At 56.0% G+C, this 27,169-nt stretch overlaps 9 protein-coding genes across 9 annotated transcripts; 7 read left to right on the top strand and 2 right to left on the bottom strand.

The window, feature by feature from the left end:
* Positions 1-916: 916 nt before the first annotated feature.
* N656DRAFT_706606 (uncharacterized protein) lies at positions 917-6,440 on the top strand (the record flags this gene model as incomplete). The annotated part of the gene is made up of 12 exons (XM_064811366.1): positions 917-1,072; positions 1,430-1,564; positions 1,618-1,647; positions 1,724-1,788; positions 1,851-2,289; positions 2,347-2,677; positions 2,734-3,233; positions 3,289-3,804; positions 3,880-4,023; positions 4,081-4,359; positions 4,413-4,620; positions 4,678-6,440. The coding sequence occupies 12 exons, from the start codon at positions 917-919 to the stop codon at positions 6,438-6,440; spliced, it is 4,566 nt and encodes a 1,521-aa protein (XP_064671410.1).
* A 1,205-nt stretch (positions 6,441-7,645) lies between these two features.
* On the top strand, positions 7,646-8,651 carry N656DRAFT_601984 (uncharacterized protein). The gene is made up of 3 exons (XM_064810258.1): positions 7,646-7,777; positions 7,929-8,317; positions 8,388-8,651. The coding sequence occupies exons 1-3, from the start codon at positions 7,726-7,728 to the stop codon at positions 8,568-8,570; spliced, it is 624 nt and encodes a 207-aa protein (XP_064671409.1). The 5' UTR covers positions 7,646-7,725; the 3' UTR covers positions 8,571-8,651.
* Positions 8,652-9,238: 587 nt separating this feature from the next.
* N656DRAFT_836171 (Delta(24(24(1)))-sterol reductase like protein) lies at positions 9,239-11,677 on the top strand. Its single transcript, XM_064818770.1, has 3 exons — positions 9,239-9,528; positions 9,674-11,300; positions 11,361-11,677. The coding sequence occupies exons 1-3, from the start codon at positions 9,494-9,496 to the stop codon at positions 11,370-11,372; spliced, it is 1,674 nt and encodes a 557-aa protein (XP_064671408.1). The 5' UTR covers positions 9,239-9,493; the 3' UTR covers positions 11,373-11,677.
* Positions 11,678-12,398: 721 nt separating this feature from the next.
* N656DRAFT_767542 (V-type ATPase) lies at positions 12,399-13,318 on the bottom strand (the record flags this gene model as incomplete). The annotated part of the gene is made up of 5 exons (XM_064813564.1): positions 12,399-12,463; positions 12,522-12,785; positions 12,851-12,980; positions 13,118-13,130; positions 13,305-13,318. The coding sequence occupies 5 exons, from the start codon at positions 13,316-13,318 to the stop codon at positions 12,399-12,401; spliced, it is 486 nt and encodes a 161-aa protein (XP_064671407.1).
* A 516-nt stretch (positions 13,319-13,834) lies between these two features.
* On the top strand, positions 13,835-14,363 carry N656DRAFT_706937 (L30e-like protein; the record flags this gene model as incomplete). Its single annotated transcript, XM_064811391.1, has 3 exons — positions 13,835-14,077; positions 14,137-14,160; positions 14,244-14,363. 3 exons carry the CDS (start codon positions 13,835-13,837, stop codon positions 14,361-14,363), a joined length of 387 nt encoding a protein of 128 aa, XP_064671406.1.
* Positions 14,364-14,953: 590 nt separating this feature from the next.
* On the top strand, positions 14,954-18,209 carry N656DRAFT_706611 (uncharacterized protein; the record flags this gene model as incomplete). Its single annotated transcript, XM_064811367.1, has 4 exons — positions 14,954-15,182; positions 15,358-15,587; positions 15,690-17,245; positions 17,303-18,209. 4 exons carry the CDS (start codon positions 14,954-14,956, stop codon positions 18,207-18,209), a joined length of 2,922 nt encoding a protein of 973 aa, XP_064671405.1.
* N656DRAFT_601620 (uncharacterized protein) lies at positions 17,971-19,548 on the bottom strand. Its single transcript, XM_064810257.1, has one exon. The coding sequence runs from the start codon at positions 19,445-19,447 to the stop codon at positions 18,290-18,292; it is 1,158 nt and encodes a 385-aa protein (XP_064671404.1). The 5' UTR covers positions 19,448-19,548; the 3' UTR covers positions 17,971-18,289.
* A 1,170-nt stretch (positions 19,549-20,718) lies between these two features.
* On the top strand, positions 20,719-23,348 carry N656DRAFT_777851 (transketolase). The gene is made up of 6 exons (XM_064814895.1): positions 20,719-20,818; positions 21,000-21,046; positions 21,110-21,205; positions 21,279-21,363; positions 21,419-23,077; positions 23,133-23,348. Exons 1-6 carry the CDS (start codon positions 20,765-20,767, stop codon positions 23,247-23,249), a joined length of 2,058 nt encoding a protein of 685 aa, XP_064671403.1. The 5' UTR covers positions 20,719-20,764; the 3' UTR covers positions 23,250-23,348.
* A 286-nt stretch (positions 23,349-23,634) lies between these two features.
* On the top strand, positions 23,635-25,850 carry N656DRAFT_828299 (uncharacterized protein). Its single transcript, XM_064818530.1, has 3 exons — positions 23,635-23,863; positions 23,928-24,497; positions 24,588-25,850. The coding sequence occupies exons 1-3, from the start codon at positions 23,813-23,815 to the stop codon at positions 25,743-25,745; spliced, it is 1,779 nt and encodes a 592-aa protein (XP_064671402.1). The 5' UTR covers positions 23,635-23,812; the 3' UTR covers positions 25,746-25,850.
* Positions 25,851-27,169: the final 1,319 nt, after the last annotated feature.

The following is a 27,169-nucleotide window of genomic DNA, read 5'->3' as shown; positions in this document are numbered from 1 at the left end:
AACAACCTGGAAGATGGAACCAGGGCCTGGAGCGACGCCCAAAAAGCCGCGCCGAAGCGGCACGACACCACCAACGCCATGCGCTGCAGGCACGCCCGGTCAGTTGCCTGAACAAAACCACCTGCACCAGGGGTCCCGAGTAATAAGTTGAGGTGTGTTGCCGTCCCACGTCCCAGGATCTGCAACTTACCAACTTGGGCATTACGGTAGTCCCAACTTCCCTGCTGCTGAACTTCTTCCTTTGGGAGTCCCCGCCGTATCTTACGGAATCTTCTTGGACGTGAAGCAAAAAGCTTTTGTCGGGAAGCTTTTCACTGAGACGTCCTTTTCCCGCCTTTCTCTTTCTGTTTTGATCTTTTCCCCTATCTTACCTACGTATTTCCCTTTTGCCAGACGAAAACGTCAACCTATTAACGTTATTGAGTGGCCCTTCAATTTCTCACCCCGGCAGCCACCGAGAGACCCTTGCCCGAACCCCGCGACCTGGGCTTGCCTGGCCTGCCCTGTGGCCAGGAATGAGCGATTCGACAGTCTGCGAGCCCGTTTGCTTGCTCTCCCTTCCTCCGGTCATTGTCAACCCAACTTTCTCTTCCGACTGATGGTCGCCTCTCGTGAGAAGTCTCGACAGTTTTAGGGTCCACAGCTTCTGCATTCCCCACCCTAGGCACGAATGATTTGAACAACATCTTGCTCTACGCGCCAACTGGTTCGCAGTTGTTGGGCAACCCCTCGGTCAGGCGGACATGACAAGTAGTAGGGCAGCACTACACCGACACCCGGCCGCCAGCAATCTTCTCGACGTTCAGACGGGTCCGACAGCGACTTCAGCACATCTGCGGGGATCCAGGCGGAGGATAATCGCAGTCTGGGGCGCCCGGAGCTCAAGCCGAAGCCCAAGCCTAGCCCGGCCCGAGGCATGGCGCCAAACACACCGTCAGGCGGCGCTGCAGAGCGGCCATACCATGGCGCCAACGGCAAGGCGGTGGTGGCAGCAAGGATGCCCGGGACTCCGCGCCGGGAACAAAGTCACAGGCAAGACAAGGCCGTGCAGGATCCGGGTCTGAGGGACTATGTAAGTCTCGGCTCTTTCGCTATGCAGCCCCTCCCCGCCATCCCGTATGGCTACCGCTCCCACCTCGAACCTGTTGCCGTCTCTTTGTCTTTTTCCCCAGCCGTGTTTGTTTCGGGAGAAAGGGATGTGCACGGCCCGACCCTACGTACATACACGTGTTGCATGTGCGCATACACCTCGCCGGCCTACATATGCATCTTCGATTCGGCTGGCGGCTTGGCGGCCCTTGTTTGTTTCTTTGTCCGGATGCAAACAGGGCGCGGGAGCTGGACGGGATGGCATCAATCGCCTTACCCACACCCAGGGGCTACGGCCCGCCAAACTTTGTGAGACATGGCTGACCGACTCGTTGTGTAGCGCCTCGGAGACTGCATTGGGAAGGGAGCTTTCGGGTCTGTCTACAAAGCCTTCAACTGGGGGACAGGCGAGGCCGTCGCGATCAAGCAGATCAAGCTCGTTGACGTGCCCAAAAGCGAATTACGAATGATTGAAGTGGGTCGAGGCGACAGGGAGTATGGGAATGCCATGATACTGACTGGGTGCAGGCCGAGATTGATCTCCTCAAAAACCTTCATGTTAGTAAAGAAAACGCCGCCACGGCAACCGGCACAAGTTTGGGGCGGATTGCGAGCAAAACTGACCGGCTAACAGCATGACAATATCGTGAAATATATTGGCTTCGTCAAGACGGCAGACTGCCTCAACATTATCCTTGAGTCTGCTTCCCCAAAACCGTCTTGAGCGCCACATTCCCGGACTGCTAACATCTCACCGCCAGGTACTGCGAGAATGGATCTCTGCATTCAATCTGCAAAGCTTACGGGAAGTTCCCGGAAAACCTGGTTGGTGTGTACATGACGCAGGTCCTACAAGGCTTGCAATATCTGCATGACCAAGGCGTTATTCATAGGGATATCAAGGGCGCCAATATCCTGACCACCAAGGATGGAACCGTGAAGCTTGCCGATTTCGGAGTGTCAACAAGCACACTCGCCGGGCCAGACAAGGAGGCTCAGGTCGTCGGGACCCCGTACTGGATGGCCCCAGAGATCATCCAGCTGTCGGGCGCTACGTCGGCTTCGGATATTTGGAGCGTCGGATGCACCGTGATCGAGTTGTTGCAAGGGAAGCCGCCTTATCATAATCTCGCTGCGATGCCTGCACTCTTTGCTATCGTCAACGACGACCACCCGCCTCTTCCAGAGGGAGTGTCTCCCGTATGCCTTCCACCTGCCAGGTTGGCGCGAGGGCGGCTTGCTAACCTGCTGCTACAGGCTGCTCGAGACTTCCTCATGCAATGCTTCCAGAAGGACCCAAACCTACGTGTATCAGCAAGAAAGCTTTTGCGGCACAGCTGGATCACTGGCTCCAGAAGAAGCGACGCACCTGTTGCCAAGGCGCCGTCCAACTTCAGCCAGGCCGTCGAGGAGGTGAAACAGTGGAATAAGGCCCTGAAGTCGTCCGAAAATAACCTCAGGGCGTCGACTGGCTCCGAAAACAACGGTCCGCCGCACCGCGGTAATCTAGCCACCTCCTCCAAGGGCCCACTGACCCTTGCAAAGCCGAGACATACGGCAGATGCATTCAGGTCCCCTGAGCTTCCCGGTAAGCGCCCAGGAGCCTGACCATCACTAATTGGGACCTAGGCTGACACTTCGCAGACGACGATAACTGGGACAATGACTTCGCCACGACCATTTCGCCGAGTGCGCTCCATCTCCCCCAGATCAAAGGCCAAGACAACTTTGGTGGCTTGCTGTCAGGTGATCGGTTGAAAGCTTTCGCTTCCATCGATGGGCACCGCGACGATTCGGAGAACTGGGATGCGACGTTTGAAGGCGGCGAACTGGTAACCATCAAGGGTTTAGGACACTGGTCCGAGTTAGATCCGCAAGAAGAGACGATTCGGCCGCTGCCCAAGAAGACAGAAAAATCGCTTGAAGCGAAGAGACAGCAGGGGCACAGGCGCGAGAGGAGCAGGCGGGGCGCCTCGGACTCTTCTCAGCCGGCACAGCCAAAGTCACCTGTCAGGCCTGGGGCAAAGTTCGAGTTACCTCCCCGTCCGGACGTCATCTACCGAGAGCAATCCACGGAGGACTACTCTGACCTTTTTGCCGACAATGACCATGTCTTTGACAGAAGGCTAAGCCTTGTCAGCAAGGTGGGTCTGGCTAGGCTATATTACCGCTATTGTGCTCGAGCTCATGAATTTATAGGATGCGCCGCAACTGTTTCACCCGTCCGACTTGACCAGCAGCGTATCAAAATCCGCAAAGGCTCCCAATGGCGGCGGCAGCATGCGCAGAAAAGCTGCCTCATCTAGACCCACCCTATCTGCCCCTGACCAAGACCACCAGGTGAGAAGGACACGCTCCAACCTCGAGATTACCAAATTTGCCGAGGACGAGGGCGACGAAGACTTTTCGGATATTTTTGGTGGTGCTGACGACGCCTCTGTTGTCGAATCCGGGGAGAGCGATCGCGGCTCCGAGGATGGGGGACCCGGCGGCCAGCTCATCCTCTCGAGGCTGTCGAATAACTCTTGGCTAGGCGACGATGAGGACGAGGACGATCCGTTCGCGATGATGGACCCAGGGTGGGATGAGATGGATCTCCAGGCGAATATTGCCAGGGATCGGCATGCGAGGTTAGCCGAGCGGGTAGAGGAGCTGGTGAGGAGTATGAAGATTGGTGTAGGTGAAGATAACTTGGCGGAATTGGCTGAGGATTTGGTGAGTACTAACCAAAACTCCTGTTTGCTCTGTTAGCTTCTTTGGATGGAGGGCTAACTGGTCATGTTTGTGCAGCTGGCTCTGCTGTGGGAGAATAATGAGGCCAAGGATCTCATCATCAGTGCGCACGGGTTGCTGCCGATATTGGAGATCTTGGAGCCTTGCACGGTCAAGAGCAGGCAGCACATGATTTTGCAACTGCTCAAGATCGTTAATGCGGTAGGTTTTGGTCCCGGCTGTTTCGTGTTTTATGGTGGCCTGCGCTGACCGTTATAGATCATCCTGGACGATGTTGAGTTGCAGGAAAACCTGTGCTTTGTTGGTGGCATTCCCATCGTTACAAAATTCGCTGCCCGGCAGTATTCGAACGAGATTCGGCTCGAGGCCGCCGCCTTTGTCCGGCAGATGTACCAGACTTCTACGTTGACGCTGCAGATGTTTGTCAGTGCCGGTGGTCTTAATGTCTTGGTTGAGTTCCTCGATGAAGACTATGAGACATCCCAAGACCTTGTCCTGATTGGTGTCAATGGGATTTGGAACGTCTTTGAACTCCAGGTGCGGCGCATGACATACGGCGAGTTAGACGCGCTGAAGCTGACGATGCCCAGGGACCGACGCCCAAGAATGACTTTTGCAGGATATTCTCGCGCAGCAAGATCCTCGATCCCCTTGCTGCGATCCTGCACAGGGTATTGGACGAGGACAGAGACAAGCTGTCTGAGCTGGTTGAAGGCAGGATCGTCAACATTTTCTATCTGTTCTCCCAGGCTGAGCCTTACGTCAAGGAAGCCGTGGCTGAGCGGCAGGTTCTTAAGAGTATGACACCTACCCATTTCAACTGTTTCTTCAGCTGGCTAACTTGGCGGTGGTCAGCGGTGCTCAAGGACCTCAGACGGATGACGCCATCCCACCAAATCACCATGCTCAAGTTCATCAAGAACATGTCTATGTGCTCGAGTGTACTCGACTCGCTTCACTCAGCGGATGCTATTGACTTTTTGATCGATGTGCTCAGCCATTCGATGAGAAAAGGGGAGAAACATTTCCGAGAGATTTCCAACCAGGTCCTGAATACGATGTTCAACCTCTGCCGTTTGAGCAAGGAACGGCAAGAGTACGCAGCTAGCAATGGCATCATCCCGCTGCTACTCAAGATTATGAAGACGGACCACCCACCGAAAGAGTTCGTGCTCCCCATCCTCTGCGACATGGCCCATTCCGGCAGCAAGGGAAGGAGGTACTTGTGGCAGAACAACGGTTTGGACTTTTACGTGTCGCTTCTGGCAGACCAGTACTGGCAGGTCACTGCGCTGGATGCCATATTCGTGTGGCTGCAAGAGGAAACGGCGAAGGTGGAGTGCCATCTTCTTGACGGCAGCTTCACCCCGGCCATTGTGTCCTGCTTCAACCCCACCAAAGCTAACGCCTTCGACGCGAATCTCCTCGAACCTTTGCTCAAGGTGCTGAGGCTGAGTCCGGCCGTGGCGGCGTCACTCGCCAAGGCTGACATGTACGCCGGCATCGCGCACAAACTTAACCACAAGAAGGCGGTTGTACGGCTCAACCTGCTGCGTCTTGTGCGTAACATCATGGACGGCTGTGAGACTAACAGTTTGCCCATGGCGTCTACCGCTGCATCTACAGCTGGCCGCCAGCTGCGCATCCTGTTTGACAACATTCAGACGCTGGCGGACAAAGATCCCGCTGTCTTGGTCCGGAATCTCGCGTCGGAGCTTATCCGCAGCCACATCGACGCTGATTTGCAGCACGAGGCGATGTCTCTTAGCGCGCTTAGCCTGGGGATGAGCGGAAGTGGCAGCAGCAGCGGCGCCTCCACTGCCGGCTCCGGGCACCGTTCCCGATCAGGTCCCCGCCGCAACACCAGCTACACACCCCCCGGTCTGCACTTGAGCATGTCTATGCCTCCGACTCCAACCCACGGGCATCGTTTGACGCAGTCCTCCTCGGCCTACATTGAAGTTGCCGCCACACCGAAGCGGTCGGCCGTGGGTCTGGCCCAAGAGCGCGACGCGGCCCTCTTTCGCCCGCGGAGCCGTGACGGCGTCGGCGCGACGAGCATCCCCCGCCGGATAAGCGACACCCCGCCTACACCCCTGTCATCAGTTAGCGAGAGCGGCGGAACAGCGACGCCGAATCCCCCTACTCCCGCCGGCGCATCTTCGAGGAGCCGCCTCCCTAGAACGTCAATGACTTCCTCGACGCGCCCTAGCTTGACAACTGCTACGTCGGCTCCCACCGTCCCTGCGGGCTCTGCCACCCCGACTTCTGCCGCCGGAATGAGTGATAGCTTCTCGGGCGTTAGCAACAGCTACAAGGAGTACTACACCAGCCAACGCCGCCCCAGCACCAGCGGGAGGATACGCTCCGGCTCGTCGGTCACCAGCGGCGGGAGTGCGCGATACCCGGTCTCGGCTTCGCCCACTGCTACTTCTGGCAGTAGTAACAGTGGGAGTTTTGTGCTAGGCGGGTACCTGAGTGCTACTGGAGCAGGAGGACGACTCGGTGATGGTAATGGGAGTAGAGAGGGTAGTGTTGACAGTGGCGGCGGGAGTGGCAGCGGGAGTGGAGCGAAGAGGAGGAGTAGACCGCCTAGCTCGGATCTGAGGTGGTCTTAGGTAGACCGGGCTCGGGGGCCTGCGAAGCGGGGGTCGGGTTTCTCCTCTGCTGCTTCCTCCTCCGTGTCGTCGTCTTCTCCTTCTGCTGCTGCTGCCATTAGACGGGGTTTGGGCTCGAGAGGGCAGGGCGGGAGTGGTGCTGGTGGTACTACGCCTGGGGCTGGGACTGGGCCCGGTAGTGCCGGTGTCGGGGGAGGATAGTAAGCTTTCATTTTTAATATTTCCCTCGGTACGCTCAGACTCAGGTCGGTGTTATTAGAGGCTTGGCTCTGCATCCATTTTCTGTTTTTTTTTTTGCGTTCCTTGGGTGGGCTTTGATGCATGGGTGGAGTTGGGCGATTGCCTTTACATAGCAGCTTCGAAGGTATGGTTTGGTCTTCGTTGTTGAGTGTATCTACTTATTAGAGGGACTGCAAGATGGACGGTGTGAGGGCGAGGTAACCTGACAAAAGGGTTGGTGGCGAGGAGTGGATGGATGGTAGACTCCAAATGGCCGGGCAGAAAGGGGTTGCTGGTGTAGGTAAGCATGCAGTTGGCGACTGGGACTCACCACTGGAACTGCATGTTGATTCGAACCCGGATCGGTTCCTACCTGCTAGGAGTTCCCGAAGATGGCCATGGGAGGTCAAGAGAGGCACGCATTACCGTACTTTTCTTTGGTCAAGTCCAGTACAGTACATAAGAGACATGACATGCTCTGTTAAGAGGGGTAGTCGAGGGAGCAAAAATCAGAGCAGAAATTTACGCCGCACCAACAGCTGGTACAGTATGTATGTACATACATACACCGATAATGTAAGACTTACCTGACATGTGAGAGTGAGCTTCCAGGGGGATGTTACAGCTGTTCTTCAGTGAGCAGTTGCAACTTGCGACTGAGTGAGCGGAAGCACGCGCTGCTTACATAAGGTACACAATTTTCTCAACCAATCAATCACAATTCGACACTTGGCGTTCCTCACCTGACTGCAGCCTTCCGAAGGAAGGGGATGGGCTGTGTCGTCAGTGTCCATGTCAGCAGCCCGAAAAGGTGTGCCTGGCATCATGTTCTCATCGGTCAAGGACAGCGCTTTACCTACACATGTCCAGCGATCTGCTGCGCCTTTAGCCAATTCAACATCTAGCCCTCTTTCAGGTGCCAAGTGCCCATGCTTCTATCTGGTCAACCATTCTAGATGATAATTACATTGTAATTCGTCCTACTTAGCTGTATCTTGTCTGTACCTGACTGAGCCCTTCCTGAGTTTCTTCGTTCCTCTCGAGAATTGAATGGGATATTGACGCCATGGTAACGCGGAACGGGGTGTATCTCGCTGGCGTGATCGTTTCGATTGTGGGTGAGTAGTACTACCTACCTCCTTCCGACTTCCCTGTCAGTATCAATATGATGAGTGAGGTGCAGCAGCCGGGTTTCATTCCCAGTCATTGATTTTGCACTTTCCGAAACTGTATCTCTAGAGTGCGCAGACTGACGGTTGCCGGCGGCAGCCTTGGCCCTGACAATCTCATCCATCGCCTCCCCGAGATGGATCTCGTACAGGGTATTGGACCCGGCGGGCGGTATTGTCGTCGACGCCAGCATCGGCCTGCACCAGCGATGCAAGTGGTCGGCTGGGGCGTCGTCGAGCAGAACCTGCGGGCCCTTCCCTGGCGATGCGTCCTGCGACGGCGGCCGAGCGTCCTTCTGTTCCATGTGGCGCACCGCGGGCTTTCTCATGAACTTTGCTGTGGCTGCTGAGCTGGCCACCATCGCCGGCTTCGTCCTCGTCAGCCGAAACGCAAGAGTCAAACGCCATGGCGGGTGGAAGATATTGGGGTTTATGTTGGTCGTTGTGGCAGCGGCTCAGTTTTTGAGTATGGCTGTTGTGGTGAGTCATGTCCTGAAGATCATCTTGAGCCTGGTTCCGGGACGAGCAATGGAGCTGATGGCTAATGTCCCGTAACTAGGCATATCTCTTTGACCATGACGACCTCTTTCTGGTGCCGGGGTATTACCTGGACTCGTCGTGGTATTTGTGCCTGTCTAGTGCGATCATCGCACTGCTGTGCGCATTCGGACTGGCCATCGCGGCTTATGCGTTGCCTCCAGAGGATGGATACCAGTTCTTGCACGATTCGAGTGATGTCTAGGGTAACGATGGGTGTATGTTGGGCTGAGTCCTGTGCCCCCTATAGCTGTTAGTGTACAGTGGCATATTGCATGTACTCACTCTCCTAACGAATCCCGCATGCGAGGATTCCCCTCCCCAAGGGGTCGCACCACTCTTTAAAGAGCTTGCGCAGCACCTTGAATGGCGAGACCCGCGCCTCTGCTCAAACCTTCACATGACACCTACCCGACTTGGGAAGAATCGTTGTACAAATATGCCGACCTGCAATTCGGGTTCCGCAGCTTTCACTACCTCGGTATCTTTGTTGCACACTCCGCCGAGATACGAATACTAGTGTTTTGATACAAGCCAATTAGCTCCCTTGGGGGTCTCCGGAAAACCCATTCAGCAGTATCAGCAGCCGTCATGGCGATCAAAGGTATGGAGTTGTGCACACATCGGGGTCATCGAGTGGCTTAGCTAATACTAGTATTCCAGGTTGGATCAAGGTGCTGATGCCACTGCAGCCCCCTCAAATCTACAGTGTAATGAGCAAATATTTAGCACTACGTACTGTGCCTACCCGTCATCCGTATCGGGATGTGTGCCAGTTCGGATGAATTGGGGGCTGCTGCAGGGGAAATTGCCCTGTCAAATTCTGTAAACAAACCGGCAATTGGTGGTCGCAGCCTCCCCAGCAACTGGACCCCAAAAGTCTGCAATGCACGCGTCAATTGGCGATGGCCCTGCAGGGCAGGGGTTTTTTGTCCTTTCTCCGTCCGCGCCTTGCCTTCCTTATTTTTTCACCGCCCAGCCCACCGGCGCTGCTTCATTTCTCAAGAGCAAGCCCCTGGGCCAGCGCCCTGACCGATACTAGTATCTGGATTTGCCTCTTCAAGGGCCTATCGCTGCAATACTAGTATTGCAGGTCCCGTGTCGTCGGATCACCTCACGCTGTCCAAGATGTCGGGCAGATACTCCCTGCGGCAGACTCCGAGGCAAGTTCCATCCACCTCGACCCTGAGCTGTATAAGAAGCTCGAACCGCTCTGTTTGCACTTCTCGCCTCACGTTTCCATCATCGTCACTCCAAGCATTACTAGCTACCTTACCTACGAATCTCAATTTCCTAACTCTCGCTCAGGAAGAAGGAGCTCTTCGACGGTCTGGTTGAGACCCCGGCCCGTCGCAATACGCGCCGCAAGTCGCAGTTTCCTGCCGAGTCCGACGCCGAATCCACCTCTGGAACGTCCGAAGCCATGGAGAACCGGTCACTGCGCCGGCGTGGCACCGCCAAGTTCATCGAGCACATTGATGAGCTGACACCCCCGGAGACCCCCGTGGAATCCGACGCGAACCCGGACCCTGCGGTCAGCGCCAATGCCACAGCAGCCAAGAAAGACCTCACCGACGTGAAGGCCATCGACGGCTGGGTCCCCGGCATGGACCCCAAGGTTGACTACTCCGGAGAGTACGAATTCGGCGGGCCGTGGTTCGTCTCTGTCATGATGATCGGCTTCCCTCTCCTGATGTGGTACATGTGGATCGGCGCAATCTACTACGACGGCGGGCTGCCCGTGCCCAGCCCCGGCCAGAGCTGGGCTGACTTCGGCAAGCACCTCGCCAGCCTCGTCTACACGGGCGCATTCCCGCACGCCAAGGCCTGGCTGATCTACTGGGTGTTTTTCATCGGCGAGGGCGCCATGTACTGCCTGATGCCCGGCATCTGGGCGTACGGCAAGCCCCTGCCCCACGAGGGCGGCAAGCAGCTCAAGTACTACTGCTCCGCCTACACGTCCTTCTACGCGACCATTGCCATCGTCGCCGCGCTGCACTTTTCGGGCGTCTTCCCGCTCTACACCATCATCGACGAGTTCGGCCCCCTGCTTAGCGTCTCCATCCTGTCGGGCTGGCTGGTTGCCATCGTGGCCTACGTATCGGCGCTCGCGCGCGGCGCCCAGCACCGTATGTCGGGCAACCACATCTACGACTTCTTCATGGGCGCCGAGCTGAACCCGCGCATGTTTGGCATCCTCGACTTCAAGATGTTCTTCGAGGTGCGCATCCCGTGGTACATACTGTTCCTGCTGTCGTGCGGCGCGGCGGCGCGCCAGTGGGAGCGCTACGGCTACGTGTCGGGCGAGGTGGGCTTCCTCGTCATGGCGCACTACCTCTACGCCAACGCCACCTCCAAGGGCGAGGAGCTCATCGTCACCACCTGGGACATGTACTACGAAAAGTGGGGGTTCATGCTCATCTTCTGGAACCTCAGCGGCGTCCCCCTGTCGTACTGTCACTGCACCATTTACCTGGCCAACCACGCGCCCGACGAGTACCGCTGGAACCCTTACGCGCTGGCCGCGCTCTACGCCAGCTACCTCTTTGTGTATTGGGTGTGGGACAGCTGCAACAGCCAAAAGAACCGCTTCCGGGCCATGGAGCGCGGCACGCTGGTCAAGCGCAACACGTTCCCCCAGGTGCCCTGGCAGACGCTGCACAACCCCAAGGTGATTGAGACGGGCCTTGGCGACAAGATCCTGGCCGACGGCTGGTACGGCCTGGCCCGCAAGATCCACTACACGTGCGACGTCTACTTTGCCACCACCTGGGGCCTCATCACGGGCTTCAACAGCCCCTTCCCCTGGTTCTACCCCGTCTTCTTCGTCGTCATGATCGCCCACCGCGCCTGGCGCGACATCCACCGCTGCCGGCAAAAGTATGGCGACGCCTGGAAGGAGTATGAGCGGCAGGTGCCGTACTTGTTTATTCCGGTATGTTTTGCTCCTTGGTCCGACTCATTGCTATGTGTTCCTTTGCTGACTTGTCCGCAGTATGTATTTTGAAACCATTGTTGGAGCGGTGGGTGTGCTTGCGGGATACATTTTGTAAGATGGAGTCAGTGAGGAAAGGAAACAGTATCCTTGGAGAATGTAGCAGTTGTGCAATGTGGGATGCGATGATGAGAGCAAGAAAAGGAGGTGATACCCAGAATGCAGGAGTACTTAATTAACGGAGCTCTGTCTTTGCGGGCAAAGTTGCGGATGTAGCAGTTGGATACCTAGGTGGCCTTGCCTGGCTAACATACTGCACCTAAGCATGTATTGTAACATAGAGCATTCGTGCTAATAATGTTAATGTTTCAGAAGAGTACATGTAGCGTTGGCTTCTCATGTTTGGGTAAGTGTGCATGACGTGTTTGATCCGCTAGGGTTGCTGAGAGTGAGAGACGGGGGAGGGAGAAGGGAGAGTAAGGCATCTGGCACCTTCCTAAGATTCCGGTACTCATGTGAAAAGACGACAACCTAGTTTAGAGTGGTAAGTAAGAGGACTAGCTCAGCTTGAGCCTGGTCTATGGCTGCACATGGGCTCCAATGGCCTACCGAGTCTAAACTGCGAGATGTGGGCTGCCCATTGATTTAGATTCAGACTGTAGGTCGACTGGGTGTTGACACCGCCGTCTACAGTCTTGAACCCCTGGCATCACATGAGCTGAGTACGCCTGACAGAGAGAACAACACCATGCAATATAGACTAGTACAATCTTTGCTCCATCATCCGTCTATGATGATAAAACTAACCCCAAGAGCGATGAGCAACCATAAATGTGACAATAGTACATGTACGTCCCGCAAAGCCATTGGCCGACCGTCCCATGAGTACGCCGCTCGCTCAGCCCTCAATAATCGACCCCGTCACTGGTCCCCGTTATACCAACCCCAGCTCTCCCCCCGCTATCCAGCACCTAGGGAAACTGGCGCGAAAGGGAAGGCTCCTGTGTGCTTGTGGATTCCGCCTAGGAATATGGTTTCCGTCGGTACATACAGCTTGTCGCTCCATATCCTGTCGGTCATAGATAAGTTGCGGGCTTATCAGCACGAAACCCCGAAACCCGCCTTGGAGTTCATGAGCAGAGCGACAATCAAACCGTATAGACCTGGGACCTGCGTTAGCACATCTAGCAGATTGTGTGGCAGAGGCAGAGGAAAACGCACCCAAAACTTCGGCAAAAATGAGAATCAGAATCATGCCGACGAAGAGCCTCGGTTGCTGGGCCGTGCCGCGGACGCCAGCATCACCGACAATGCCGATGGCGAAACCTGCAGCCAAACCCGCAAGACCGACGGCAAGACCGGCGCCGAGGTGGATGAAACCAGTGTAGAGAGCGTAGCCATCCTGTTTGAGCCCGTCGGATATCAGGACGGAGACGACGAGACCGTAGATGCCAATGATACCAGCCATAATAACGGGGACAATGTCTAGGAAAAAGAGCAATTGGTCAGTAGGATACTCGGAACATCCTGTCGTGGCCGCCAAAACATACTCCTGACGATGAGATCAGGCCGGAGAACACCCATAGCAGCGATGCCCACACCCGACTTTGCTGTGCCGTACGAGGCACCCAGGCAGGTGAAGACGATGGCTGCGGTGCAGCCCATGGAGCCGAAGAAGGGCTGTCGTCATGTCAGCATGCGTGGACGAGTTGGGTTGAGCAAGAATGTTGAATGAAGTCGCGGTGCAGCCGCAATTCTCGGAATGATGGCCGCCAACAAGGAGCGGGCGGTGTTGTAGGGGCGGATAGAGCACTAACCGCGTAAACAGGGCTGCAAGAGACGGCATGGTTAGCAGCGAATAGATCGAGCGACGAGTAGTAAAATATGGCAAGGAGTCAATGAATCGGATCAGATTTAAACGGGTATGGCTGCCGAGCAGCAGCGGGAACAGAGAGCTCGGCGCGTGTTGAGGAGAAGGTGAGAAGTCCGGATCTCGTTGCTTACCAGTAGTCCGTCATTTTGAAAGCTTGCGCGCGAAGCGGCTGTAGCGACTATACGATAAATGATAAATACGCCGGAGGCAATATAACTCGGTGCTCGATGGGGCGGCGTGAGAAGTCGGACGATGGCAAGCTGGTGACGGCGTCGTTGATGGGTTGTCGGATTCGAGGTTGGCTCGGTGGGCGAGGTGTTTCCAGTTTCCAAGTTGCAGGTTGGTTGGCTGCGCCAGACAGAGCTTTGCTCGGACCAGCCACATCCTTCCGCATCAAAGTCACTCTGATTAGGTAAGCCGGATGCCGATCCAACCTAAGCCCATTCTGCCAGCTGTCACCGCTCAAACTTTGAACCTAGCAAGCCGTCGGTCACTTTTCGGTTAGCCAAGTTCAGTTATTTTCTGTTGTCTCTCCCGAGCGCATTCTCCCACGACGACCTACGCAATCTCCAGGGCGAGCAAACGCAGTGAACCCTGGTGACAAGCCACACGCGTATCCGAAAATATCTTATCGTCTTAGCCGCCCACCAAAACGTCGACAATGTCTGCGCAGAACGAGTCGGCTGCCTGGCCCAAGGCCGAGGACCCTGCTCTTGTCCAGGAACTCTTGGACTGCGTGCAGCAGGCGAGCCACTACCGGCAGCTCAAGAAGGGCGCCAACGAGGCCACCAAGTCCATCAACCGCGGCACCAGCGAGCTTGTTATTCTCGCCGCCGATACCCAGCCGCTGAGCATCGTCCTCCACATCCCGCTCATCAGCGAGGAGAAGAATGTGCCCTACGTGGTATGTGCCATGCCTACTCGGACCGGACTCGGGATATCAGACTGATAACATGGTTGCAGTACGTTCCCAGCAAGGTTGCTCTGGTACGTGTATCTCAGAATCCACCTCCTTTTCTATTTCAAAACCACGGCTGCTCCTTTCCCGGATTGTTTCTGACGTTGAGTAGGGCCGTGCTTGCGGTGTCTCGAGAGCCGTCATCGCCGTTTCCCTCACTTCCAACGAGGCTTCGGACCTGAACTCGAAGATCCGCGCCCTGCGCGACAAGGTTGAGAGACTTGCCATGTAAGGCGATCGATCTTTATGTGGTTGTGGGAGATTGGCCGCACGGATCTGGATGGGCATCGCCTTCATGAAGGGACGCTGGCGATGCGAGCCTACGACTGCCCTGCCGGATGAGCTACACAGAGAGGAGATTCGACATGTCCCCAATATAGCCGGTCAGTCCTCGGTAGTTTAGCTCAGATCATCCAGCATTATCAAGCGACCTCCCCGAGCCGGGAGAAAAACCGACTTTTATTCCCCAGGGTTGGGGTTACTGTTGCACCTGTCCCCACCTTGTTCCCTTCATCACGGGATGCTGCAAAAAGCCCTGCAGAATGACGCCTGAAGTTGCGTGGATGCCCCCACCCACCATTCAAGACATCATCGGTGCCATTCCAAGAGTGATCCCCACGTTTGTGGTTCAGCGCCTTGCGTTGGCCCATTCTGCCCAAGATTCCCAGGTGGCGAAGCACTAGCAGCTAATAACTGTCGTCATTTCTCTTAATTGTATTTCTTCTACCGAAAAGTAAAAACCATCATTCAAGCAGCGAGAAGCTCTCTAATAGCAAACCGTGAGCGCCTTAGTGTCGGGTACCTGGTTTATGAAATGAAGCCATGCCGGGCCTGGCTCGCAAAGTGATTATATGCGCCGCTGTCGACGGGCTGGTGCTGCACCCGCTCAACGCGAAGAAGGACCAGCAGCAGCAGCAACAGCGCTCCTCGTCTCTCGCCCCGATCAGAATCAAGTACGGAGATGCCTCCATATCTGCGATCTCCCGGGACGCGGCGCCGGATCTCTTGTCACTCCCTCCTGACTCGTCGTTTGAAGCATTTGGTATCGTCGGTAGGTCATGCCCATCTCACAATGCCCAGCTATACTTCCCTTTCATTGTGTGCCGCCAACATATGCCGTACTACATAGACTGCATGCGCCGTAACACAACCGGCTGGTCCAGCTCAACCCCTCTATCAACCCCTTCCTCTTACTTCTCGTACATAGCATAGCTAATCCCATAAAGGCCTGGTAACCGTTTTCCGGTACAGCTACCTGATCTCGATCACGCGGCGCCAGCAGGTCGCGCAGGTGCGCGGCCTGCCCATCTACGTTGTGACCGAGGTCGCCCTGACGCCCTGCACGACGCAGCAGGAGGCGGCGAAAGCTGTCGCCACGACTGCTGCGGCGCTGCGGCGGACAGCAACGACGACGACGAAGACGGCCGCCGGCGATAACAGTACCAGCGCCAGCGCCGTTGCCAGCGCAGATGCCAGTGCCAGTGCCAGCGCCAGTGGGGACGAGACCTCGCCTGAAGCCAATCCTACATCTGCTTCTGCTTCTGCGGGTCCCGGTGAGGGCGGGAGTGCGGGTACGGATGTTGATGATGACGACGATCTCCCTGTCGACGGGGAGGCTGGTAGTGGTCCCGAAGGAGCCGCTGCTGCTGCTGGCCACACCAGGCGCAGCAGCGTCGCGCAGGAGGTGATTGGGCGCAAGGGGAGCTACGGGCGGTTTGCGCAGAGGTGGTTCGGTCGGTCCGGGTTGGGATTGAGCGCTTCGAGAGAGGCGGTAGGGCCCGCTGCTGCGGACGGGGCCGCGGGTGAGAGTAGCAAGGGGGTGAACGATGCTGACTCAGGTGTGGAAGGTGACGGGAGTGTGACGGCAACCAGTCTCCTGCCAAAGCTGCTGCGGACTAGCCAGATCCTGTTTGGATCCAGCAAGACGTTTTTCTTCTCGTACGACTACGACATTACGCGGAGTATGGCGAATCCTAAGATACCCGAGACGGGGCTGATCCCGCTGCATGAGCATGTCGAGCCGTCGTATTTCTGGAATAGGCATATCATCCAGCCGTTTATCGACGCCGGGGTCGATAGCCTCGCTCTGCCCCTGATGCAGGGGTTCGTGGGCCAGAGATCATTCGTCGTCGACAGCCACCCGCCGCAGTTCGACGACGTTGCCAAGGAGTCGGTTGAGCTTAGCGATTTCGGCTCCTCTTGGGCTGCGGAGAAGGAAAAGGCCACAGCCGAGATGCGTCCGACCCAGAAGAAGTTTGACATTACCGTTATCTCAAGACGGTCGATCAAGCGCGCTGGCTTGCGGTACCTCCGCCGTGGGATCGATGAGGACGGCAATGTAGCCAACTCGGTTGAGACCGAGCAGATTCTGTCGCCAGCCGAGGCGACGTGGGATGCTGCCGCCAAGGTGTACTCCTTTGTACAAACCCGCGGGAGCTTCCCGCTCTTCTTCACGCAGTCGCCATACTCCCTCAAGCCCGCACCAATCCTGCAGCACTCGCCTGATGCGAACTTTGCTGCGTTGAAGAAGCACTTTGATGGCTTGCGTCAACGATATGGCGCGGTTCAAGTAGTCAACCTGGTTGAGAAGCACGGCGTGGAAGCACCGATAGCCGAGCTTTACGAGCAAAGCATCCAACGGCTCAATGAAGAGTCTGGCTCGGGGGCGGAGAAGGTTGGATTTGAGTGGTTCGACTTCCACGCTGTTTGCCGCGGAATGAAGTTTGAGAACGTGTCGTTCCTATTGCAGACGCTGGGCAGCACGCTGGATCGATTCGGAAGTTCTGTGTCCGTTGACGGCCAAGTTGTGGCTACACAAAAAGGCGTGTTGCGGACGAACTGTATGGATTGCTTGGACCGGACCAACGTCTGCCAGAGCTCCTTCGCCAAATACATGCTGGACGGGCAGCTGAAGGAACAAGGTTTCGATATGAGCGCGCAACTGGATCAACAGAATGCCTGGTTCAACACGCTGTGGGCGGATAATGGTGATGCCATCTCCAAGCAGTATGCTTCCACTGGCGCAATGAAGGGCGACTATACGCGTACGAGGAGGAGGGACTACCGAGGCGCGCTGACTGATGCTGGCTTGTCATTGACCCGGTTGTTCAATGGGTAAGCGAACTTCCAGTTTATTCCGGACGTGAACACACTGCTAACAACGTGCCTCAGCATGTTCAATGACTTCTTCCTCCAAGCCAGCATTGACTTCTTCCTGGGCAATGTCACTGCTCTCGTATTTGAGGAATTCGAGGCCACAATGATGACCAAGGACCCCGCGGTGTCGATGCAGAACATGCGTCAGCAGGCCATTGAACTCTGCCAGAAGCGCGTCATTGCCGATGAGGCCGAGGAGTTCATTGGCGGTTGGACGCTCCTTACACCGCGTGCGCCCGACACGGTGAAGAGCGCATCCTTTGAGGAGGCGGTGCTCCTCCTGACAGATGTAGCTCTGTATCTGTGCAGGTTTGACTGGAACCTGGACAAGGTATCGTCGTTTGAGCGGGTTGACTTGGCCCATATACAGAGAATACAGTTTGGGACCTATATTACATCGACCATCTCGCGCACTCAGACCGACGAGAAGCGCAACGTCGGGCTAGTTATCGAGTACAAGCCCGGGCTCACTGACGTCACGCGTGTAAACACCCGATCACTCTCCTCCATGTCGGACACGCCGAAGGCTCAGGGATCTCATGAAGGCCCCAAACCAGACGAAGGGGCGGGTCCGGCAGCTTCAGGGTTCGCGGCATTCCTGTCTCGCCGTCCACAAACCGCGACGGCTCGCAAGATTGCGCTCAAGGCGCTGTATAGTCAAACTTCGGCGGCCGACCCAGTGGCTAAGAACAAGGACGAACCGAGCACCATCACCCGCCTGACGGAGATGCAGCAAGTGGCACTTATTGCAACAGAGATTGAGAGGATGGCAATCCACAACCAGCCTCGGCTGGCGGGCAAAAGCCAAGAGGAGGCAAAGCTGATCGAGGAGGGCGAGATTATCTCGCTGGCTGAGGCAAAGCGCAACACGACCCTTTTGGAGCAACTTGGGCACTCAATCAAGAGGCTGGTGTGGGCGTGAAGCTCTGTGTAGGCCAGCCGACGGATGGTAGATGCTTTGCAAGAGTCATTCACCCGAATAGACGTTGAGGGCATAGACACCTAATCTTCTCCGTCCAGACTCGCATCCTCAGCTTTGTAGAGGCGCAATTGATAGCGCATGTTTTCGAGCGGAATCGGGTAGTCGAGCGCTTCTGTTCCGGCCAATCGGAACCACACCGAATCTTGCGATTCGAGCTTCGCCCATCGCCGCCCGTTGACCGGCTCGCGTTGCGTTCCGAGCATGATCCGGTCTAGAAGCCATTGCATCGGGTATCTCTTCTCTTCCTTCCCCACGCTAGTCTCGGAGTAGCTACCCGGGCTGTCCACAACGAGGAGTAGCGATCCGATGGGGATAGTAGAGGTCAGGTCCAACAGGAAGGCGGTCGTCTTACCGATGCCGCTCGCTGTGAAAAGCTCATTGAGGGTGAACAGTACCGTAACGAGCAGGGGTTGGCTCCCCACGAGTGTAGAAAGGCGCTCGCTTCCCAGTGCCAAGGCGTCCTGCTGAACGAATGTTGAGGTGAAACGCGATGCAGGGACCATGGGGGAGTTGGAGGCCTTGGCGGCTTCGCTGGCAAAGTTGGATAGAGGCGGAGGCGTTGTGAGGCTTGTGGTGAGCTGAGAGACAACGGTGGCCCAGGGGCCTGAGTCGAGGAGGGTTATGGAACCTGATAGAGAGGGATACTGGTTGAGGAACGCACCAAAGGCAACTACTTCAGCGGCGCCACCGCCGATAGAGAGGAGTTTGATACGACGCTCAAGCTGCGGACAGTTTACTGAGTTCACACTGTCTCGGTCACCTTGCTTGCCGTCGTCGGCCTGAAAGTGTGATGAGATGAGGTCCAGCTGCTCCCTTATCCCATTGAAGACGGCGGCATAGCACAAGGCTCGTGTTGGGCTCCATCTCGCGGCGTAGACTGCCAGAGAGTCCGGGTCACCGAATGCCTTGGCAAAGTCTCTGTCGAAGAGTGCCTGTTTCACGTTTTGAAGTTTTGCGGTGAAACTGGACGAGGATAGGACCTCATGAAAGGTGTGACGGAAAACATGCAACACACGTTGCTGGTGCTTTCTGTCCACATGTGATGCCAACTGGTTCTGATCATTGGTGTCTTTGGCTGGCGAACTGGTTTGGACTTTGCTTGGCTGTCGCTTGCTCCGAGATTGTTTGCTGGCTTTGGCTTTTCCTGCATTGGAGGAGCCTTTATTTTGGCCGGTCATCGCGACATTTGCTTTGTTTAATTAGCCTTCGAGCCTCATCGGCTGTGGAGATTGATCATTGGGTATCCCAGCGACGTGGTTCTACACAGAAATCGTAGGTGCTTTTTTGGAATTAGGCTGAATTCCGTGGTGGGCCTAACATCGAGCGTTTGACCTTTGAAGGATTGCGAACCCTAACCCTTATCGGTACTACCCCGCGATGAATCTTCAATCTTGTACGACACTCCTTAAGCTCCTTCCTCTGTCCTGCGCAGTCAATCTCCCGAGACGCTTCACTTCTGTTGGGCCAGACTGCAGTTGTATCTAGGTTTTTCTTGAGCATATCGCCGTTTAGCAGCACATCAGCCAATCCTGCGGAGGCAAAGATGTGCCCAGTGACGCTTGCGCCTGTCGCTTAATAACGACACGACAGCTTCTCTGCCCCGCATCCCTGCGCTTGAAACTAGCAACCGGGCCATGGGGGAGGGGCAAATCTGGTGCCTCCAAGTTGCCCGGGACAATGTGAAGAAAAATGTTCATTTTGTAGACCCACTGACGGGATGGGAAGTCTTGGAATGAGAAAAGGCCTCATTGATAAGGAGGTGGTACCTCATAGAGCACCCAGAGTGGCACTACCTGCGGCTGGGAAGACACCTCATTGTCCAGCCCGCCGATGGCAGCATCACCGCGGAGATTATGCTGAGTGGCCGAAACTGCCAATTGACTGGTGACTGCCTGATCGACTCCCGCGCTTCCAAGCGCCAAACTAGCCCTTAGGTAAATAGACGGATTCATCCGTTGTTGAATTTGTTGCATATCTCCACGGCAGGAGTTTCATGCTCAACCATTCTCCGGTTCCTGATTGTACAGTAGACCCCTTACCTAGGTGAACAGCTAAGCGAACCGTGACTGGTTCCAGCCAACGTCACTTTGTCTTCGACGTCACAGCGCTCTGCTGTGCTCCGATAATAGGAATGGAGAGAAAGCGCCCCTGGAGGCAAAAAAAGGGTGAAAACGGCGCGTCAGAGGCCTCTGGCATGAACCGGAGCGCTCCGGTGGGAGAGTGATTCAATATCTCCACAGTGGCATATATCCGGGCGAACCAGAAGTCCCTGGAGCACAACGCGGCTACCTCAAACTTGAAGTGCTACCCCACTTTGCGCCAGAAGCTGTCGGGACATCTCGACATCCCAACGCCGAGCTTTCCTGGTACACATAAAACTAACACCCCACCTTCTTCGCATCTTCCGCTTTCTCTCCCTCGCATTCCCAAGACTCTCCCAACGCAGCAACTTGAGACTCTAGCCCGCCGGAATTAGCTTTCAGAATCGCGCAAAGATGGGCTTCACCGACGTTGACCAGCTCGCCATCAACACGATCCGTGTTTTGGCTGTATGTTTCTGCCCCTCTCCTTCTCACTCAACAGAAAAATGAACCCCGCCCCCGCCAAAAGCGATCACATCCTCTCCCCGCGCCAGTTGCGGATAAGCGCTTCTTCGTTCCCCGACACACAATGTTACTCTCCCATTGAGGATTGGAAGATGTAGAGGTGCTCACAAGTTTCGCTGCCCAGGCTGATGCTACCGCCAACGCCAACTCGGGCCACCCGGGTGCCCCCATGTAAGTTCTCTGAGCATCTGCGTGGGCCAATGTCCGAGCTCGGAGCTATTAACCCAAATCTAGGGGCATGGCACCTGTTGCCCACGTTCTCTTCAACAGGTTTATGAGGTTCAACCCCAAGAACCCCAAATGGGTCAACCGGGACCGATTCGTCCTCTCGTAAGTGCTTGGCGAGAGGCCTTGGAGCTGCTCGACTGTCTCTTTGAGACCGTTGCTGACCGGTCTCACCCAGCAACGGCCACGGCTGCATGCTCCAGTATGCGCTGCTCCATCTCTACGGCTATGAGGTCTCTATGGATGACCTCAAGGCCTTCCGTGTAGGTTCTGATCACCCCATGGGTGAGGTGCATCCTAACATGGTTTCTTGCACAGAAAGTAGACAGCATTACACCCGGCCACCCCGAGTCTCACGATACCCCCGGTGTTGAAGTCACCACAGGGCCGCTAGGCCAGGGCATCAGCAATGCCGTCGGTCTCGCGATTGCCCAGGCGCATACCAGTGCCGTCTTCAACAAGCCCGGGTTCGACTTGATTGATAACTACACATATTGCTTCCTGGGCGACGGCTGCCTGATGGAGGGTGTTTCATCCGAGGCCTGCTCGCTTGCCGGCCATCTTCAGCTCGGCAATCTCATTGCCATCTGGGATGACAACCATATCACCATTGACGGTGACACTAACCAGGCCTTCACAGAAGATGTTCTCAAACGGTACGAGTCATATGGCTGGCACGTTTTGACTGTTGAGGACGGTGACCACGACCTTGCCGGCATTGAGGCTGCCATCAAGGCTGCTCAGGAAGTCAAGGACAAGCCGACTCTCATCCAGCTCAAGACCATCATTGGGTTCGGTTCCAAGCAACAGGGCACTCACGGCGTCCACGGCTCTCCGCTCAAGGCCGATGATATCAAGCAGCTCAAGGAGAAGTTCGGCTTCAACCCGGAGCAGAGCTTCGTTGTGCCCCAGGAGGTATACGACCTCTGCCACAAGGTGGCGGCCGCTGGCGCCGCCAAGGAGGAGGAATGGAACAAGCTGTTTGCCAAGTACGCTGAGCAGTACAAGGCTGAGCACGATGACTTGATCCGCCGCCTGAAGGGCGACCTTCCCGAGGGCTGGGAGAAGCACCTCCCCACCTACACCCCCGCCGATTCGGCCGTTGCATCGCGAAAGCTTTCTGAGACAGTCCTTAACAAGATCTTTGACGTCATTCCCGAGCTGGTTGGAGGCTCGGCCGACTTGACCGGTTCCAACCTTACGCGGTGGAAGGGCGCTATCGACTTCCAGCCCCCTGCGACAGGCCTGGGCGACTATGCAGGTCGGTATATCCGTTTCGGTGTCCGCGAGCATGGCATGGGTGCCATTTTGAATGGAATGGCTGCCTACGGAACTGTTATCCCCTATGGCGGCACTTTCCTCAATTTCGTCTCATATGCTGCTGGCGCCGTGCGTCTCTCTGCTCTGTCCCAAGTGCGCGTTATCTGGGTTGCCACGCACGACTCAATCGGTCTCGGCGAGGACGGCCCGACGCACCAGCCGATCGAGACGCTGGCCCACTTCCGTGCTCTCCCCAACTGCATGGTTTGGCGGCCGGCCGACGGTAACGAGACGAGCGCGGCTTACTACGTTGCCCTGATCTCGAAGCACACCCCCAGCATTATCGCTCTGTCGCGTCAGAACCTGCCCCAGCTTGAGGGCTCGGTCATCGACAAGGCGATCAAGGGTGGCTATGTCCTCCACGAGGTCGAGGGTGCCGACATCACACTGGTTTCGACGGGCTCCGAGGTGTGCATCTGCATTGACGCGGTCAAGGAGCTGGCCGAGAAGCACAACATCAAGGCTCGCGTCGTCTCGATGCCCTGCTTCGAGGTCTTCGACGCCCAACCCAAGGAGTATCGTCTCAGCGTCCTTCCCGACGGTATCCCATCTCTGTCGGTTGAGGTCATGAGCACCATGGGCTGGGAGAGGTACACGCACGAGCAATTTGGTTTGAACCGGTTCGGTGCTTCGGGCGCATACAAGGATGTGTACAAGGCAAGTCTCTTACAGATTCCGTTCTCAGTGGCTGCTTACTAACCAAGCGCAACAGAAGTTTGAATTCACCCCCGAAGGCATTGCTAAGCGGGCCGTTGCGACGGTCAACTTCTGGAAGGACGTCCCCAACATCCGGTCGCCCATCAACCGTGCCTTCCAGCAGCTCATCTAGACGCCGGGCCAGTAAGCGCCGCTTGGGAGGACTCGGAGGAGTGGCTGCATATCCACGCGATAGAACAGCAATTGGGAGTCCAGCGATAGCTAGACGGGGTATGGTTAACTAGCGGATAAAAGGCGGGGATCGGATGCAATAGCCATCGAATGGGTTTTCTACTAGGTGTTTGCGAAGTATCAAGAATCTTTTTTGCGTGTCTTGAGATTCATCAGAGCAGAAATAGACCGGTTGTGCCGTACAGCGTTCAAGCGTTCGTTGATGTGCCAAATGTCGAGCCTGTTCGTACCCCTGCAGCCTGACAAGGGTCGGTGAGAGCACGGGCCACATCCGGCAGCGTCAAGTGGGCAGGGCGACTTCAAGCATCACTGTCGGTTGGTTGGAACTGCCACCTCGCATTGCGACTCGCTGACGGTTGAAGTATCAACACCGGAAACCATCAATTTGAAAAGGCACGAGAACTGAACATACCGAAGGCTAGGCGCCAAGATTATACTCTAGACTGCGCATACGCACACATATCCCATCACTCAAAGATACAGGACAGCGACACAGCCATTGTCATGGACGAAGACAAGCTCAAGGCCGAAAAGGTGGCCGCGGCCAAGAAGAAGGTATGCCCTCATTCTTAGGCGCCCGAAGGACTCGCCATGCTCACACCGACGCCCCGATATACAGTTGGAGCAAATGAAAAAGGCAAAAGCCAAAAAGGCTGGCGGCAGCACCAGCACCAGCAAGAAGGACGACATTGCCCTCGAACCTGCGACCTCTGCCCAAGACAGAGACACCCCCGACCAACCCCAAGCGCAACCGCAACAACCACAAGAACAGCCGGACCAAGACCAACCAACCGAGCGTTTCCCCGCCGCCGAAGATACCCCCACCTCCCCGAGCACTATAACAGCTACTACCACCACCCCCTCGCTAGCGCAGCAATCCAAAGCTCGCTCGACCTCCTTCCGCCAGGGCTCCGTGTCCCTATCCACCGGCGGGCCCCTCTCGCCGGGGGCGTCTGCCGGGCTGGGGCTGTTCAGCCCCGAGGCAGGCGAGACGGCACCGGATATTTACCGCAAACACGTCGGGCGTATCGAGGAACTGGAGAGGGAGAACAAGACCCTAGCGAAAGAGCTGAAGGATGCCGAGAAGCGGTGGGCGAGGGCCGAGGAGGAGCTGGCTGATTTGCGGGAGAGGGGCGGGCCTCTTGGGGAAGGGCAACCTGCGGATGAGGAGGCCGGGGTGGAGGGGTTGGTGAGTCCCTCCTTTTTTTCCCGTCATCTTTTTTGGTTGGTTATGCATGGTGTGGGGTCAGGGGGTGCTGACTGCGAGATGGACACATAGAAAAAGGAACTCGCCGCGCTACAGAGGCAAAACGCGCAGCTGCAGTCGCAGATTGCGCGCACTACGAGCGGCGGCGGCAGACAGCACGGGTCGTCGCCATCGCTGTCCATGTCGTCGCCGCCCGCCATGGAGCTTGAGGCGCAGCTGCGCAGCAAGGCGGCCACCATTGAGACGATGGAGCTGGAGATGTCGCGCCTGCGCGCGCAGGTCGAGAGGCTGTCCGTCTCGGCATCGACACCATCGGAGCAGATCGCCGCGCTGGAAGAGAAGCTCGCCCGCGCGGACAAGGCCGCGGGTCTCGCGCAACGTGAGCTGCATGATTTGAAGATTGAGCTGGAGGGCGTCTCCAAGAAGGCGGTGAAAGAGGGCTCAGAGAGGGCCTCCGCCGAGACAAAGCTCCGTACTCTGGAACGGGAGCTGGCTGAGGCTGCGGCTGCTAGGGATGAGCTGGCTAAGAAGGCGGAGGCGCTGGAGAAGAAGGTTGTTACGCTTACTACGCTGCACAAGGAGCAGGATGGCCGGACGCAGGCTCTGCGGAGGGATAAGGAGCGTGCTGAGAAGGAGGTTGCTGAGCTGAAGCAAAAAATAGAGCGGATAGAAGCGGAGAATTGGAGGTTAAGAAAAAAGGATGCTGCTGAAGGTGGCGGGGATGATGAAGGCGTTGATGAGCTGGAGGACGAGGAGCGGCAGCGGATGCAGAGGAGGATCAGGGAATTGGAGGCGGAGAATACCGATCTCCGCAGGGGCATCTGGCACGAACGGAGGAAAGAGATGCAGGTGGGTCCGGACGAAGCCGTGGCTGTTGGTGCTGCGGGCCGGTTCGAGACGGTGGACCTGGGGTCTGGCCTGATGTCGCCATCGAGCCGGAAGGGCGGCGGCGGGGGAGGGCTTGGGGACTTTTTTGCCAGCGGGCTGAATGTGCTTACCAGTGCTGCCGGCGGCGGCGGTCATGCGCACCACGACGACCTGCTTGAGGATGATGATATGGAGTTTGACGAGGAGGCGTTCCGTCTGGCGCAAGAGGAGGAGCAGAAGAAGCGGCTTGAGCGGATCAGGGAGGTCAAGCGGTCGCTGAAGAATTGGGAGGGCTGGAGGTTGGACCTGGTTGAGAACCGGAGGGGCGGCGGGGAAGGGATTGGAGAGATATTCGAGATTTGAGGTGTAGTGTTGCTGAACCTGTGACAAATGTAACAATCACGTATCATGTTTGTTAGACTCAGGGTAGATGACTCATGAGTATCACTGTCTACTGGATTGGACGCTCAGAGCATGGGCTTCTGAAGTACTATTTATTGGACGCGTTTCTCTCTCTTGAGCTGCGCTTTCCCTGATTCCTCATCGGTTCAATCACAAGGCACCTGGCTCTCGACTTTGGTTTCCTTCATCCTAACCTATATTAGCCCTCATTATGGTAAGCTCACGCCCTAATCCTGATCAAATCAAACGCTGGAAGACGAAGTCAAGTTCTTTCAAGTTCATTGTATCTCTGGTGCCTAAGCCTAGTAAGCTAGGGCATTTTTGGATGTTATCGACTTCTATTAACACTTGGTAACGATGTTGAGGAATTATTCAATATTATTTTCCAAATGATCATTTAGCAACTTAAATTTGAAGTTGGCAAGTTAGAAATAGAGGTTGGTGCCGGTTCCTCCCAAGTCCATCACTCATCTAGTAGGCACCATCTTAGAGAAGTCCCTATCACACTTGTCATTATCTTACAAGTTCGTCTTGCTAGGTGCGGGAATCGATTCCCTAGAGCAAGATGAAGACGACAACAGAACACAACAGCGAGGCTGTGGTCCAGGTGGAGAGTGTAGCAACGACGACAACTAACTATATTCTGACGATTCAACACTCCTCTCATCAAGTTTTCATCTTTAAATTGACTTCCCATCTGATTTGCTTTAGTAGTCTCTCGTCTGCATTCTTCCTCCCATCTCGCATTTTCCAACCAAATTCCTTCCGCCTTATATTCTACCCTCGGAGCCCAGCGTCTAAATTCTTCCTTCTTTCAAGGCCATTCTCATTTCAGGCCTCGCTGTTAAAGCTCCTTAGAGCTCTTTGGGGCTGAGAGCTCCTATGTCCTCTTTGATAGGGCAAACACCATTGAACCACCAGCCAGGCAAGCCTATATAGGCTTGCCTTCCAGAGTCTCTCTGGTTGCCTCTCTTTCTCTCAGTCAGAGCGATAGAGCCACAGATCCAGCAGGCCACCTGCTTCGTCACTCCACTTTGCCTCCACCATTCCTCCGACTCCTCTCCGGGCACAGATGTCGAGAACGTGTGCGAACGTGAAACATCTGCCCAAGTCACATATCCTCGTTCACTAGAATCATCAACAAACAAGTCTTCAGGAACCAAATGTAAGCCACCGTCTCCCTCATCCGGCCTAAAATACCAGCCGAGTTTCCATTCTCTAACCTCGACTAGTCCCGACTCCATTATGGAGAACGGCAACTCCAGGTCAGTGCTAGCTACCAGTTACATCCATGTATACCGGTGAAGCAAGGGCCATAGTTGACACCAGGGCCGTCTAGTGCCGACCACAATGGTAGACCGTGTCAATCTTCAGGCCACCCAGAT

Source organism: Canariomyces notabilis (genome assembly GCF_033297395.1).
Source record: "Canariomyces notabilis strain CBS 508.74 unplaced genomic scaffold N656scaffold_7, whole genome shotgun sequence".
In the NCBI taxonomy this organism is placed as follows: domain Eukaryota; kingdom Fungi; phylum Ascomycota; class Sordariomycetes; order Sordariales; family Chaetomiaceae; genus Canariomyces; species Canariomyces notabilis.
Note: the sequence above shows the minus strand (reverse complement) of the source record. Positions and strands in the feature narration are given on the sequence as shown.

Coding starts and splice junctions, on each gene's coding strand:
- N656DRAFT_601984 (XM_064810258.1), top strand. CDS start 7,726: ATGGTAACGCGGAACGGGGTGTATCTCGCTGGCGTGATCGTTTCGATT. Junction 7,778..7,928: donor CGTGATCGTTTCGATTGTGG/GTGAGTAGTACT, acceptor TGCCGGCGGCAG/CCTTGGCCCTGACAATCTCA. Junction 8,318..8,387: donor TGGCTGTTGTGGTGAGTCAT/GTCCTGAAGATC, acceptor TCCCGTAACTAG/GCATATCTCTTTGACCATGA.
- N656DRAFT_836171 (XM_064818770.1), top strand. CDS start 9,494: ATGTCGGGCAGATACTCCCTGCGGCAGACTCCGAG. Junction 9,529..9,673: donor TCCCTGCGGCAGACTCCGAG/GCAAGTTCCATC, acceptor ACTCTCGCTCAG/GAAGAAGGAGCTCTTCGACG.
- N656DRAFT_601620 (XM_064810257.1), bottom strand. CDS start 19,447: ATGACCGGCCAAAATAAAGGCTCCTCCAATGCAGGAAAAGCCAAAGCC.
- N656DRAFT_777851 (XM_064814895.1), top strand. CDS start 20,765: ATGGGCTTCACCGACGTTGACCAGCTCGCCATCAACACGATCCGTGTT. Junction 20,819..20,999: donor ACACGATCCGTGTTTTGGCT/GTATGTTTCTGC, acceptor TTCGCTGCCCAG/GCTGATGCTACCGCCAACGC. Junction 23,078..23,132: donor CATACAAGGATGTGTACAAG/GCAAGTCTCTTA, acceptor CAAGCGCAACAG/AAGTTTGAATTCACCCCCGA.
- N656DRAFT_828299 (XM_064818530.1), top strand. CDS start 23,813: ATGGACGAAGACAAGCTCAAGGCCGAAAAGGTGGCCGCGGCCAAGAAG. Junction 23,864..23,927: donor TGGCCGCGGCCAAGAAGAAG/GTATGCCCTCAT, acceptor CCCGATATACAG/TTGGAGCAAATGAAAAAGGC. Junction 24,498..24,587: donor AGGCCGGGGTGGAGGGGTTG/GTGAGTCCCTCC, acceptor ATGGACACATAG/AAAAAGGAACTCGCCGCGCT.